This window comes from Nicotiana tabacum, chromosome 6 (genome assembly GCF_000715075.1).
Source record: "Nicotiana tabacum cultivar K326 chromosome 6, ASM71507v2, whole genome shotgun sequence".
NCBI lineage: Eukaryota > Viridiplantae > Streptophyta > Magnoliopsida > Solanales > Solanaceae > Nicotiana > Nicotiana tabacum.
Window position 1 is genome coordinate 157,915,546 of NC_134085.1, and position 16,800 is coordinate 157,932,345.

General features: G+C 35.5%; 1 protein-coding gene across 1 annotated transcript; it reads left to right on the forward strand.

Moving 5' to 3' along the window:
* The first annotated feature begins 13,818 nt into the window (after positions 1–13,818).
* LOC142181513 (CASP-like protein 1F1) lies at positions 13,819–15,455 on the forward strand. The gene is made up of 3 exons (XM_075254418.1): positions 13,819–14,048; positions 14,149–14,272; positions 15,126–15,455. Exons 1-3 carry the CDS (start codon positions 13,858–13,860, stop codon positions 15,345–15,347), a joined length of 537 nt encoding a protein of 178 aa, XP_075110519.1. The 5' UTR covers positions 13,819–13,857; the 3' UTR covers positions 15,348–15,455.
* Positions 15,456–16,800: the final 1,345 nt, after the last annotated feature.

Below are 16,800 nucleotides of genomic sequence, written 5' to 3' on the forward strand. Positions count from 1 at the left end.
AGGAACATACGTGTTTCTTTGAATAACTTTGAGGAAAGTTTTGTATCATTCGAACTTTAAAATTATGTAATACTTTACATGTATTTAAGTATCATCTATAACTCTTTCGTAAATGTATTCTTTACAACAGATTTGTAAAAAATTCAAGGGTATATCTTACAACCCATGACTAAATATTGTTTTTAACCTAAACATTCGTAAGATTTTGAAATTTACATCCACGATTATATTCTTCACAGGTTTTTGAATCAGGCTTGTGTTTTTGGCTGCTCGTGACTTTGCTCTAAACTTTTGATTTGTTGGGCAGACTTTAAGCTTGACTTGAATTCTGATTTTTTCATTCTTCTTTGCTCTTATTTGCCATATTTATATATATAGTCTCCCAAGTATTTGAGCTTTGAAGTATGAAATCTCGAGCACTTGATTATTCCTTCTATGTGGTCCTTTTCCTGAAAAAGGAAAAATGTACGGGACTTGGAGTAATTTAGATGATGACTGCTTAACCCTTTATATTTCCATTAGAAAGTTTGTAACCTTAGACCAGGAATTATGTTACTTCCGCGTGTCTTTCAGGTCTAATATCATCATTTGGTGCGGGCTAGCTTTTTGCCTATCATCTAAATTCGTTAGTATAATTTTAACTCTACAAAATAAAAATCGTAATCGAGGGATACCTGGCCTTGGGTCTTTCCTTTCCTTAGAAATAGTACTTCTTTAAATGAACAGTATTCCAACTCGAGGGTAGAACCTTGCCATCCATGGTTTCCAATTCGTATGCACCTTTTCCAGTGATACCTCGAACCTTGTAAGGTCCTTCCCTATTTGGACTCAACTTTCCTGCATTGGCTGCTCTTGTTGATTAAAACCCTTTCGAGTATGTAGTACCCAATCTTAAAGTACCTAAGATGAGCTTTCCAATTGTAATATCACTCAATAATTTGCTTCTGGGCAGCCATCCTTATCAAGGTTGTTTCTATCCTTTCTTCAAGCAAATCGAGATTTACTCGCATCTCTTCCTCGTTTGACTCTTCGGTTGCTTGGGTGTATCTCGTACTTGGTTCACCTATTTCAACCGGAATTAAGGCTTCAACATGTAAACAAGTGAAAATGGTGTCTCTCCGGTAATCGTTTTTTTTATTCGGTCAGACCACAAGACTGTAGGTAAAACTTCTGGCCATTTACCTTTTGACTCTTCTAGCCTTTTCTTCAAGTTATTAATAATAACTTTGTTGATTCAGCATGTCCATTTGCCACAGGATGATAAGGTGTTGAAGTAATCCTTTTAATTTGTCAACTCTAAAAGAATTCTGTGATTGGCCGTTATCATACATGTTTTCTTTTGGAACCCCAAACCGACATATGATGTTCCGCCAAATGAAGTCCCTGACTTCTTTTTCTCGCACCTGTTTGAAGGCACCTGCTTCTACCCACTTAGTAAAATAATCAGTGAGTACTAACAAAAATTATACCTTTCCTTTGGCTTGTGGTAGTGGACCCACGATATCCATCCCCCACTTCAAAAAAGCCACGGTGCAACAACCGGATGTAATAACTTTGCTAGTCGATGCATATTGTTACCATATCTTTGGTACTTGTCACATTTGGACACAAAACTTTTTGTCTCTTCTTCCATTTTTGGCCAATAATACCCTGCTCTAATTAGAGTTTTTACCAGGGATCTTCCTCCTGCGTGATTTCCACAATGTCCTTCATGTACTTCTTTCATCGCATACTCTGTTTGAGAAGGTCCGAGACACCTTTCGAAAGGACCACCGAATATTTTTCGACATAAATTGCCTCGATCCAAACAATAACGGGCAGTTTTTCTTCAAAGTGCCCGAGCCTTTTTCTTGTCTTTAGGTAGAATTCTGTACTGCAAAAAATTGACGATCTCGTTTCTCCAATCCTAGGTTAAATTATTGAAATTTACCTTGTTTTTTATCTTGGCCGAGTGACAAATGAAACAAAAGTATTACAGAAGCATTTTCCTCATTTGTTACTTCTGCAGCAGATGCAAGACTAGCCAACACGTCTGCTTCGACATTTTCTTCCTGGGTATCTGCACGATTTTCCAAGATTGGAATTGCCTGATCAAATCTCGTGCCTTTTCCAAATAATATTGCATCCTCGCCTCTCTAGCTATATAAGTCCCTTGCATCTGATTAACTACGAGCTGTGAGTTGCTTTTGATTATAACCTGCTCTATTCCGAGCTCTCGTGCCAATTCGAAACTTGCAATCAAAACTTCATATTCTGCTTCATTATTAGTAATAGGATGGCATTTTATGGCTTGCCTTATAGTCTATCCCGTAGGTGGGATTAGAACAATGCCTAAACCCACTCCTTTAACATTCGAGGATCCATCGGTAAACATGGTCCAAGTACCTAGAGTAGACCCATTAAATACCTGTCATTCTTTTTCTGCTTCTGTTATCATCCCGGGGCTAAAGTCTTCCACGAAAACTGCTAAAACCTGTAATTTTATTGCAGTTCTAGGTTGATATGTGATTCCATATTCACTTAGTTCTATGGCCCACTTGGCTAGCCTACCTGATAACTCTTGCTTATGCAATATATTTTGTAAGGGGTTGGCAGTCACTACAGAAATAGGGTGACATTGAAAATAAGGCCTTAATTTCTAGATGCCACACTTAGTGCTAAAGCAAGTTTTTCTAAATGAGGATATCGAGTTTCAGCATCCAATAAAGACTTGCTAACATAATAAATCGAAGATTGTTTACCTTTTTCCTCCCGAACTAATACGTCACTTACCACCACTTTTGAAACAGCGAGGTAGATGAGTAGCCTTTCTCTGTCCTTTGGTTTAGCCAGCAACAATGGATTTGACAAGTATGCTTTTAGATTTTTAAGCGCTTGTTGACATTCTTCAGTCCATTCAAATTGGCTTTGCTTTTTCAACGCTAAAAAGAACTTAAAGCTTTTCTCCGAAGATTTAGAAATAAATCTTCCCAATGTTGTTATCCTACCAGTCAACCACTGCACTTCTTTTTTGCTTGTGAGTATATCTGGTATTTCTTCAATAGCTTTAATCTGTGATGGATTTACTTCAATTTCTCTATTAGAAATAAGGAAACCTAACAACTTACCTGATGATATGCCAAATGCACATTTCTCTGGATTTAACTTCATATTTAATTTGTGGAGAATCTGAAATGTATCTGACAGATGTTGGATATGATCCCCCGCCTGTTGTGATTTGACTAGCATTCATCAATATAAACCTCCATGGTTTTTCCCAGATGTTCTTGAAACATCTTAGTTACTAACCTCTGGTATGTGGCTCCAGTATTCTTTAGGCCGAAAGGCATAACTTTATAACAGTAAGTCCCCCTGTCTATAATAAAAGAAGTTTTTTCCTCATCTAAAGGATCCATTTTTATTTGATTACATCCTGAATAAGCATCTAAAAAACTTAATAGTTTATATCCTGCGGTAGCATCAATTAGTTGATCTATGTGTGGTAATAGAAAAGAATCTTTAGGGAAAGCTTTATTCAAATCAGTATAGTCTACACAAACTCTCCACTTACCATTTTTTAGGTACCACTACGGGATTAGCTAGCCAATTAGGATATTTTACCCCACGGATAGATCCGATTTTTAAAAGCTTTTGTACCTCATCCTAAATCACCTGGTTTTTGAAGGATCCTTGCTTATTTTTCTTCTATTTTACAGGTGGATACGTTGGATCTTCATTCATCTTATGGGTCATTACCTCTGGTGGTATACCTGTCATATCTGAATGCGACCAAGTAAAGCAATCTACATTAGCTTTTAAAAATTCAATTAACTTACTTTTCATCTCTAGGTTGAGGTTGGTTCCGATGTAAACTTTTCTATCTGGCCAAAGTATAAACAGTACCACCGCTTCCAGTTCCTCAATTGTTGTTTTAATGTTTTTGTTCTCTTCTGGCTCTTGGATAGTATCAGGCCTTGAGTCTACATTCGTTTGTCCATCTGCAGTTGAGGTTTGTGCTGCTAAACCCTCAACTGAATTCTGTAATTGCTATTTTTCATCTGCAACCATTTTTTGCGCTTGAATCTACCACTGAATTAATGCTTCGAGAAGCCTGTTGATCACCACGAATTTGTCTTATTCCCCATTGCAAAGGGAACTTGATAACCTGATGCAAGGTAGATGGAACAATATCGATCTTATGAATCCAAAGTCTGCCAAGGATCATATTGTAAGCCATATTCATATCTATTACTTGAAATTTTGTATCTTTAACTACTTATTCTACGAATGTGGTGAGTCTTATCTCCCCTTTTATGACAACGCTTGAATTGTCAAATCCAGATAAGGTATGTGCTTTGGGTACTAACTTGTCGTCAGCCTGTATCTCGTTTACCACTCTTAAGAGAATGATATTTACAGAGCTACCTGGATCAATCAAAACTCATTTTACATTAGTATCATGTACAAGTAAAGATATTACCAGTGCATCATTGTGTGGGATCAACATGTCATCTGTGTCTGAATCATCAAATGTTATATTGTCTTCTTCCAAAACTTGGCGAACTCCCTTCCCGTGGGTGATTATGATTTTTGACACCTTCTTTGCAACCGTATATGTCACACCATTGACCTTCTCCCCTCCACTTATGACATTAACTGTTCTTTTTAGTGATGGAGGTTTTGGTGGCTCATGTCTATTCTTCATATATGCTTGCTTACCCTTCTCAATAAACAAATCAGTTAAGTAGCCTTGTTTTAATAAATGCCCTACTTCACCTTGTAGCAATCTGCAATCTGTTATTTTGTGACCATGATCATTATGAAACTCACACCAAAAATTAGGGTTTCTTCTATTTGGGTTCGATCTCATTTCCTTTAGCCACCGCACCTTATCTCTCACACTTCTTAAATAGCTACCGACACAAATGTGCTAACATTGAAACTGTAACCATCAATCTTCGCTTTTAAACTTCTGTCGTTGTCCCGCATATCTCGCGTATCTCGCTCCTTTCCATACCGGGACGACGAACCCGAATCTCTGTCCCTTGTTCTGGAATCGTACCTCGGATTCTCTTGTTTTGAACGTGAATCCCTTCATGCTAGTCCCATGTAGGGTTTGTACCTGTTGTTACCGGACCTTTTTTTAGTTTCTGTGTCATAACCCAAATTGATGGGTCGTGACGGGCACCCGGAACCTTATTTAACAGAGTACCAGCGTAACGTATCTTTCTTATTACATCATCATATACATGTGACATACGAGCCTAATAGGCCAACATGATCATTTATAAATTCAAAACATAGGCCGCCAAGGCTGTACAATCTTTCACGTACATGACATATGTCTACAAGGCTCTAAGAGTATATAAATGCCATAAAAGTTGGGACAGAGTCCCGCCATACCAAACAATACATGTCTAAATCATACTAACCAAACACGCAACTCCGAAGCAAATGGAGCGCACCAACATCTTCCGCTGAGCTGATAGCCTACTTGGAGGGCTCTCAACCTGCCTATCTGAACCTGCTGGCATGAAACGTAGCGTCCCCGGGTAAAAGGGATGTCAGTACGAAATAATGTACCGAGTATGTAAGGTAATATACTGAAAGCTGAAACTGAACTGATAATATAATAACTACAAGTAGCTGGAAGTCAACGATAATCTGAAGATGTGCTTACCTACTGATACTGACTCAGCTCTCTCAATATAGTAAGTAAAATAGTTGTCGGGCCCTATAAGGCTCGGTATATATATATATATAACTACTCTGCCGTAGTAGACTCGCTCATAGGCGCTCGGTCATACTACGCTCTGTATCTCGACCAACTAGGCTTGCTCATAAGCGTTCAGCTACAGTAGGCTCGGTATATAACTTACCATCTGATCAGAGGTTTCCCAATAGGGGCTTGCCCATCGATTATAGCTCGATAGTAATGAAAATACTTTTAATACTGTATATATATAAACTCTATACTCTCTTGACTGGGAGAAGGAATTACTCAACTAAATATGAAGTCCTGATAAGGAGAATATAATAACTTACAAAACTAGGAAAATATACGCAATTTGCGAGACTAGCAAAATATACGTAAATTTCGGCATATGAATTTTTCTTTATGACTCGTTAACAAACTTGTGTAATTACGAGATCATGCTAAAATGAAGGAAGAGCTTAGCCTTAACATACCTATTCCAGGAAATATTCGAACGGATATGCTTCAGCGAAATGTGGACGAAATTCACACTTGGATGAACTTGTTCTGCTTTGCTTCCAACGTTTTTTAACAAAACAGGAATGAAGTTAATCTAATTGTTGAATCTTTGAAATTTCACTTTGCACTCTTTGGCTAATAGTTCTTTTAGACAAAAAGAAATGCTCTCTGGTTCTCACATTTTTTTGGTTCAAAAATTAGACTGTAAAAATTGTTGTTTTATCTTCTTTTCTTTCTATATAAGAATCTTTATAGATAAGGCTTTGTAATTTATCTTGACACATGTAAAGGTGATTTATGACTCGCCTTAAAACTAAAAAGGGGTTGTCACGTCCCTTAGTATGATCTTGTTAATTTTATCCACTTATTAGTTAACCGGGTAATGTCCCGTTATCCGGTAATTAACCAATTACCCTTATAATTTAAAAATTACCCCAAATTACTTAAAATTCTATTTATTACTAAAATACTTTATATATACTTTATATGTTATACTACCATGGTCATATGGTACCTTGCATGGTACTAGTCCATAAATACTTGGTATTTTCGCTCGGGCCGTATTTTACCCCAAAATGTCAAATTTGGAGAAAATTTATTTTCTTTGACTTGCTCCCCCTTTCACCTTTATGAATTTACTAATCACTTGTGAAATAGCATAATCCTTATGATCTCCAAATAATCTTTTACTTGGACTGATGTCAATTACCTTATGAAAAATTCAACGTACAATCCTTCAGGGTGCAATATCGTCATAACTTAATACCGCAAAGCATAACATCACCGCAATATATATATATTACTGCAGAGCATAACATCGACATAATAATGCGGGGCGTAACATTATTCCCCCTTTGGAACATTCGTCCTTGAATGTTGGCTGATGCATTTATCATTTTTATAACTTATATCTTTCGAATACTTTAGAACTTCTCTTTCCATCTAGGTGACTATCCTGTGAATGAGTCCAAAGTCTAGGGCATTTCCCCCTTAGGCCTCCTTCTCACACCACAACTTGTAGTCGGAATCCTTCCAATCTCGTAATTGTTACTACCTTTTATCATGCAGCCTGTACAATTTTGACCTTGTAAGTGTGCCTAATCTCTAGGATTCATATATAGAGCTTGATAAGATGTCCCTTTGGGCATATATGAGTATACTGAAGTTCTTCGCTCGATACTTTGTTGAATTCATGAATATCGATCTACAATATACCACTGATAACTTGAAACTTCTTACGTAATACTTTGGCCCTAGAGCTTACGTTACCTCAAGGAATATTCGAAGTGATTCCCATAATCGTATTTCATAGTGTCTCAATGTGATTCACCATATGGGGGTATTCTAAGTTCGTGCTACCAGCGAAATCTTTTCTCCTTCTCTTCTTTTTTTTTCAAATCATTATTCAAACGAAGGCCCAAACATCATCTTGTATCTGTCATAATTATACCTTCATTTTATTACCCGGTCAGCATTTCATTTCTTCTAAATGCTATTAATTTTAGACTCTTTTGAGTTTATTAAAGCTATAGTGAGCTTTGTATAACACAGAGAAACTGTCTGCTCTTCTTGTTTTCATGGTCTTAATCCTAAAGACTTATCCATTCTCGTCACCTTTTCACTTGTCTTTCCTCATCCTTACCCATGTTTCCTTAAAACTTTGTCGCTCTACCATATTTTAGCTTGCGACCTATACATATCCATTTATACTACTCGCAACTTTCCTTCAACTTTCTTGCACCATAGATTTCTTTATGTTATTCTAGAACGTCAAGCGAGACATCACATCGTCTCCAACTTTTCTCTATTATCTTAACTAGATCTCTCAGTACTTAAAAACCATAGGCTGGAAGACATGTCGTCGACGATGCTACTATCATTCCCGGTTATTGGATCCTCGTGCTTATAGCCTTCTATCCGAAATATGGACTATTCAGGATCTTCTGTCTTTGAATACCTCGTACGTTGTTCACTTTTACCTTACTTACCTTAAAATATCACATTGTATCTTCTATCTATTTCCTGACCTCCCTTCCACCTAGGTGTAATTCACGTCCATAACTTGAAGCTCTATTATAATACTTGCACCTTTGGTACATATACAATCCGGTGGGAGCTTCGTACTGATTTCTTATGAGGCTGGTACTTCTTCTAACTGGCTTCTTTGTAGAGCCATTATAGATTATGGTTGTTGTGTTATTTCTCTTGAACATCTGATATTAAGAGTGATTCTGCTATGTTCTCAATCATGATTCCTATAACTTCTGGGTCCAATAATAAGACATCTGATTACTTAGTTGATGTCACTTTTTAGTTTCCTCTTCCCTCTGATCAATCTTTATGTAGGCTTAAGCTATCTTCTTAATCTCTCATTGTCCTTCACCATAAAGATGGATAGGCATTCTTACTTTAAGGCTTCTTATCAGGAAGCTTACACCTTTCAGTACACCCATGATCTGCTAAAGACCTCAAATTTACTTGTCGTAGGCATCTTACAAAATCCAATTCCTCTCACTCAACTCTTCCACAACTATCTCTCTTTCCAATCCTTCTTTCCGGATGTAGGTATCGTGTTATTACAAATAAAATAGAATTTTGGAATTTGAATTCTTATAAGTGAGCTCTACCACACGTAAGAAGAAAGAGTGACAATCCTAAATGCCCTGTAGCCTCTTGCTTATAAGTATGGTGCACAACACACCTATAAACAAGACTCTACTAGACACGACTTGTAGACTCTCTAAGAGAGAACTGCTCTGATACCACTTTTGTCACGATCCAAACCGATGGACCGGGACGGGCACCCGGAACCTTACTCAACCGAGTACCAACGTAATGTATCTTTCTTATTATATCATCATATACATATGACATACGGGCCTAATAGTCCAACATGATCATTTATAAATTCAAAACATAGGCCGCCAAGGCCGTACAATCTTTCACGTACATGACTTATGTCTACAAGCCACTAAGAGTACATAATTGTCATAAAGGTCGGGACAGAGTCCCGCCATACCAAACAATGCATGTCTAAATCATACTAACCAAACACGTAACTCTGAAGCAAATGGAGCGCACCAACATCTTCCGTTGAGCTGATAGCCTACTTGGAGGGGTCTCGACCTGTCTCTCTGGACCTACGGGCATGAAACGCAGTGTCCCCAGGCAAAAGGGACGTCAGTACGAAATAATGTACCGAGTACATAAGGTAATATACTGAAAGTTGAAACTGAACTGATAATATAATAACTGCAAGTAGCTGGAAGTCAACGATAATCTGAAGATGTGCTTACCTGCTGATACTGACTAAGCTCTCTCAATATAGTAATTAAAATAGTTGACCGGCCCTATAAGGCTTGTGTATATATATATATATATATATATATATATATATATATATAAAATAGTTGTCCGACTCTCTAAGGCTCGGTATACATATATAACTACTCTGCTGTAGTAGGCTCGCTCATAGGTTCTCGGCCATACTAGGCTCTGTATCTCGACCAACTAGGCTCACTCATAAGCGCTCGGCCACAGTAGGCTCCGTATATAGCTTACCATCTGATCAGAGGTTGCCCAATAGGGGCCTGCCCATCGATTATATCTCGATGGTAATGAAAATACTTTTAAGATTGTATATATGTAAACTCTCTGCTCTCTAGACTGGGAGAAGGAAATACTCAACTGAATATGAAGTTCCGATAAGGAGAATATATAACTTATAAAACTAGAAAAATATACGCAATTTGCAAGACTAGCAAAATATACGTAAATTCCGGGATATGAATTTTTCTTTATGACTCGGTAACAAACTTGTGTAATTACGATATCATGTTAAAATGAAGGAAGAGCTTAGCCTTAACATACATGTTCTAGAAATTATTCGAACGGATCTACTTCTGCGAAATGTGGACGAAATTCACACTTGGACGAACTTGTTCTGATTTGCTTCCAACGTTTTTGAACAAAACAGAAATGAAGTTAATCTAATTGTTGAATCTTTGAAATTTCACTTTGCACTCTTTGGATAATATTTCTTTTGGACAAAAAGGAATGTTCTCTGGTTCTCATGTTTTTTTGGTTAAAAAATCAGATTGTAAAATTTGTTGTTTTATCTTCTTTTCTTTCTATATAAGAATCTTTATAGATAAGGCTTTGTAATTTAGCCTTGACACATGTAAAGGTGATTTATGACTTAGTTTAAAACTAAGAAAGGGCTGACACGTCCCTTGGTATGATCTTGTTAATTAAATCCGCTTATTAGTTAATTGGGTAATATTTTATTATTCGGTAATTAATCAATTACCCGCATAAGTTAAAAATTATCCCAAATTACTTAAAATTCTATTTATTACTAAAATACTTCATATATATACTTTATATCTTATACTACCGTGGTCATATGGTACCTTGAATGATACTAGTCCATAAATACTGGGTATTTTAGCTCCGGCCGTATTTTACCCCAAAATGTCAAACTTGGACAAAATTTATTTTCTTTGACTTGCTCTCCCTTTCACTTTCATGAATTTACTAATCACTTGTGAAATAGCATAATCCTTATGATCTCCAAATAATTTTTTACTTGGAGTGATGTCAATTACCTTATGGAAAATTCAACGTACAATACTTCAGGGTGCAACATCGTCGTAACTTAAAACCGCGAAGTGTAACATCACCATAATAGTATCTTACTCTTTCATCTTCCCAGGACTGAGTGATAGTATCTTCTTCTATCCGCAGCTACGTATTATACCTGTTATAAACATCATTCCAAGTTGTTGCAGGGAATTCTCGTAATCTTTCTTTGAGTCTCCTCGTGGCTTCTAATCTCTTCTCATTTAAATTACTTGCAAATGTCATAGCCGCCCAATTGTCAGGTACGCGTGGTAGCATCATTCTTTCACATTGGAATCTATCCACGAATTCACTGAGTAGTTCTGTATCTCCTTATTTTATTTTGAAGATATCTTTCATCCTCTTCTCAACTTTCTGAGCTCCACATTGTGCTTTTATAAACGAACCTGCAAGCTCAGCAAAAAAATCAATAGAATTTTCAGGTAAAAGAGAATACCATATTAGTGCTCCCTTTATGAGTGTTTCTCCGAATTTTTTGACCAGCACTGATTCAATCTCTTACTTAGTCAAATCATTTCCTTTCACGCTAGTTGTAAACGCCGTTACATGGTCTCGTGGATCGATTGTCCTATCATACTTTGAGATATCGGGTATCTTGAACGTTTTTGGAATAGGCAAAGGAGCGGTACTTGGCTTCCAAGACTGTTGAGAATATTTATCCATGTCTACTCCTTTGATTATAGGTGAAACACCATGTATCTGCTCTATACGATCGTTCTGTTCCTTGAGTTGTTTCTGCAAAGTTAGTACTAAACTTTGTAAATCAGAATTAATTGGAATACCTCACCTTCCATCACGAGATTATCTGGGAGTTCCTCCACTGCCCGAATTGGCAAGTCCTGAGCGTGGATTTTCTATGGTTGTGGTGTTATTCATAGGCGGAGGCGGTGGTACAGTTGGCAACCACTAATTACAAAATCTTGAAGAGCATTGTTGACCTGTTCTGCGATCAATTGCTTTAATTCTTCATCAATAGCCTGATCATCCCTATTTTCGTCATTCACATGTGATTCAGATCTGTCAGGTGTCCCTTCTCGGGATTGTCCAGGAGAATTTCGTGGTGAAGGGACTGGAGTTCCATCCCCTTGTTGATTTTGCTGGTTCAATTGATGTTGCTGATTTTATTAGTTTTGTAAGTTTTGTTGGTTGTTGTCGTTAACGTTCGACATGATTTCTTAACAGAAAAATGAATTTGAAAAGTGAAAAGATTATCAGATTTTCGTTAACGGAACCAATTTGTTTAACCAAAAAAATAGAAATTTCGATCAAAGCCTATTTTTAGAAGTACTTGGGTTACTGATAATCAATGAAATCGATATTCTTGTAGTAAGAAAGAAAATTAGAATAGTAAAGTAATCAATAGAAAATGAAAGAAAATAATTGTATTCCAATAATAATCAGAACGTGTCCATACAAATGACATTTCTTTCCCTTATATAACCACCTCTAAGTACAACGTCTTTTACCTTTTATGATCGAGTCATTATGAGCATTAATGACATTAATAAAACGTTATAATTGGTAATCGTAATTGTTTCGTAAAGATTCTGTAACGTTTGTAACCATTCATGCTCATTAAATGAAGATCAATGAATCTGCCTTTTTATGGTCTTGGTTCATTCCACTGGTGCCTCTTTAAATTGCTAAAGAGACTCGAGCAACCGTTGTCTCTTAGACGTTTTGCTCGTACCTATTAAGACTCATGTCTTTTCAAATACTCTTCTCTAGTTGTCGCTTTTTTAGTGATCCATATGTCTTATCATGTCAGCCACATAATTAATTTCACATGTAATATTTATTTTCCCAATACAATAAGGTGGTAAAAGAAAAGATATTCGAAATCCACCCTTTATATATATATAAGTTGGCAAGAGTATGATTTCAGAAAAGAAACTTGTGAAATTACCATAACAATATTAAACTTGGATAAGATCATCACATATATCAAGATTTTACTTATCCAATTTTCACTTTTTGCTTATGGTGAACAAGGGTTTTTGATTAATCAAAATCTTGAAAACCCTCTACCTTAGAATTTACAGTAGAATGGTTATTCAGACTAGTAGGTGGTACAAATATTACCAAAACAAAATGTAAAGGGAAACACCAAAAGAAGCAAAAAAATAAATCTGCCTATGTTGCACGCTAGTCGCTACATTAATCTTGAGTTTCTTTTTTCTATTTATTTTTTCATCTTTAATAAGATGGAATTATGAAAGTTGGTAATACCAATTTTCGCCCAAGTTTGAACAAGAAACATCGCATAGGAGCAAAATAGTTACCCCAATTTTGATATTTTCACGTTCGAGATTGATAAAAATATACGAGCAATAGATATACCAGTATTGATCATTTCACTTTTGAGATTAAAAAATAATCACACACTATCAGTGCATCGACAAAGTTGACCCTAAATAGCATTATGGTTGAGGTGTTAGTTAGATTCGTTCTTTATGATTTTCGAAAATTGACCAAAAAGGAGTAATTTGGTTCACAAAATATTCCGCATTCATTTATAGTTTGAAAAAGGGTCATACTCCTAAAGGTGTGATATAGACAGCCTACCGTAATACAACAAACCCGAATTTTCCGAAATTGACCAAATTAATTATTTGTGGAAGGGAAATAAAGTCTAATTGTGGTATTGACCAAATTAATTATTTGTGGAAGGGAAATAAAATCTAATTGTGGGGAGCCTCAATATTGTATTAGCTCTTATGACTAACTACTATTATAGTAGTACTATATAAGAGTACAAATCTTTTTGTTTTCACTTAATTATGCAGCCTAATAAATTTTTATCCCACTTTTTAATGTACTTCTCGGACGTGGAACTTATCCAGGCGCTCTACTGATCTTTTCCTAATTAGTTTCTTCTTATCTAATAGCCTCCTCCTTAAATAACAGCAAAAGAAATTAAACCACCATTTTCACTGAGCTCTCTGTTCCTTTTTTCTCTTCTTTCATTTTTTTATTTATTACTATTTTTTCTTTTAAATTTCAATACCAATTCAAGTCTAAGAATGGACAGCTTTGAAACCAAAACTAATCACGACCCTCCTCTCAAAACTCAGAGAGTTATGCTAATCCTCCAAATTTTATTGAGAATTTTGGCTTTTGCTTTCACTTTAGGTGCGGCATTGAGAATTATGACTAGCAAACAGGTTCTGTTTCTTGGATTTGATGCCCGTTACACCTATTCTCCTTCTATGAAGTAAGTCATAATTAATATTAATTCCCTTTTGGATTGAAATATAATTTTATGTTTATAGCAAACTTGAATGATTCTTTAATTTTTCCCCTCTATTTTGCAGATTTTTTGCATTTTCGAATGCCATTGGATGTGCCACATCTGTTGTTTCTCTATTTCTTGTTTTAATGAGTTGTCAAAAACCTCGCGATTCCAACAAGTATTTTTACTTGTTCCTGAATGATTTGGTTCGCCCCTCTTAATTATTTCCCTTAATTTGTAGTAATATTGTTTCCTTTAATTTCTGTCTGATCATCTGCATCTTAATTTTACCCCTTAAATTACAAATTCCTTGATACAAAATCTCGGGAAATTATTTGTATCTTTCTATCTTTTTGTTTCTGTAAGTTACATGCATAATATCTAGGGAAAAGCTTAAAAGGCGTTAATATAAATAATAGAACATATAAATAAGGCACCTAAGATCTTTGACTGTCAGATTTTAAAGATGAGATAAATATTAAATTTCAATAGGGATCTTTAGTCAAATAGCCGGCCAAATTCTCTGTTGCCGGTGTACACAAGTTATACATTAATTATATATGGTTATATATATATTATTTATAAATTGTATAGACATTATATATCTGTCGGATACTTTTAATTTAACTGGTTGAATAGGCGGTCATTTAGGTTAATTCATTCATTTCAATCAATACCCAAGTGTCGTTATTGATCAGTACTGGGCATCTGTTTGAGCAAATAATCTCTCTCCTTAATACATTACTAAAAATTAATGTTACCAGATCTTGCTGACATAAAAAGAAAAATCCAAATGAAATTATGTTACTCCCTTTTATGGGACCTGCATAACAAATTCAAAATTCTGTAAATTTGGAAAGGAAAAGCAACTCAAAAAGTTAATATGATCTATTAGAAATATGGAAAGAGAAAATTAACATGATCTACAAAAAAGATATAATTCATGTACAATGTACCTTTTTAATCAAGTTACCAATTAATACTTGTAATAGAGATTTACATGTAATTATATCACAAATGACTTGCTTGTGTAAATTATTATTTTCAAATTGTTGACAGTTTACGTTTGGAGGACTGGTGGCTGGAAGTGCAGCAGCAACAGCAATAGGATATGTGGGTAAATATGGGCAGAAGCATTCCGGTTGGGAGCCAATCTGTGTCTTTGTTACTCAATTCTGTCACAAAGTTACTGTCAGTTTGACATTATCTTACATTGCCAGTATTATCTGCCTTTGCCTCACTATAATATCGGCAAACCAGTCACGACAAACTAAAGCTTAAAAATGTATCATCAAAAGAACCAATGATGAAGTATTTCAACATTTCAGCGTTAAATGTGCGTAGTTGGGTATTTGCAGGTGAAGAAAATTAAATGTAATATGCATAGAGATACTGAAGTTTTGAGATATATAAATGGAATAAAGTCTTTCATTCTAATTAGAAAAATAAATGTAATATGCATATAGGAAATAACAATGTTGTTATTTCCTTCTGGACCGTAATGACTTGATGCCATATGTATTGATTCAATGAGAAATATCATGTCAATATTTGTTAGAACTAAATCAAGACATCAAACTCCTTAGGCCCAAGCTAATCAAGACATCAAACTACTTAAGCCCAAGCTAAATCAAGACTTCAAGCTCCATAGGCCCAAGCTAAAGCAAGACATCAAGCTTCGTAGGCCCTTGTTGTTGGGCCTTGTTTAGAAGATTTAACCAAAATAGATGTTCACCTAATCTCTTGAACTTAAAATACGCGAATGATGTATAATTCATGAAAATATATGTAATACTATGTGTAATTAATGTATAATCTATGTATACCGTCTGAAAAAATTAAACATTAAATTTGGTTGTCTATTTGTATAATAATATTATAAACTCATCATCTCTAGCAACAGGGGCATTTGGTTACCAAGTGAAATAACAAGAATATCCCATGGTCTGGGATATTCCATAAGATTAGCTATTCCACCTTCTAAATGGAATAGTTAATCCCAACATTTTGGTATAAAATTTATCCAAACACTAGCTAATACATATAACTAAACATGAGATCAATACAAACCCTTTTTTTATTCCGGGATTATTTTTTTTACCCTGATAGCCAAACGACCCAAGAGAGGATTAAGGAGATTTACTTTCCATGCATGTCAAGATATATCAACCAAATGTTAAGATGTGTGAATTCCTGGAAGGTTACCTGAGGAATGTTTGTATTGGTCAAAATTTGGCGACTCGGTAATTGTAGATAAATCATGTCAAGGACGAAGTCGACCACGTCGTTATGGCGAGGAGCCGTCCTCAGAAGGATCACTACCGAGGACAAGCAACTAGAGTTATAATTGTGCTTAGAAATGGATACCAGGAATATTCCTTCGAATATTTCTTACATTGTACTTTTTAAAGTTTCTCGGAAATATCTCTTATAAATAGGAAGAGATAAAGAACAAAGAGGGATCTTCACTTTTCATGATAAGAACACTTTTGTAAAGAGTTGACAAAGAAGAATATACAACTATTGTCTTGTTCACTGACTACTTGACTCAACATATATTACTCACTCTATTTGTTAGATACAATGATCCCTTATCCTTCTTTGCTTCTTATCCTTCCATGTTGCTGTCAGGTGGAAGAATCATCCAAGTCACACAATATCTGGGTGATAAATTTCCTTTTATTACATTTATTATCATTGGCTACATTTATTACATGTTCTTATTATTTAGCAC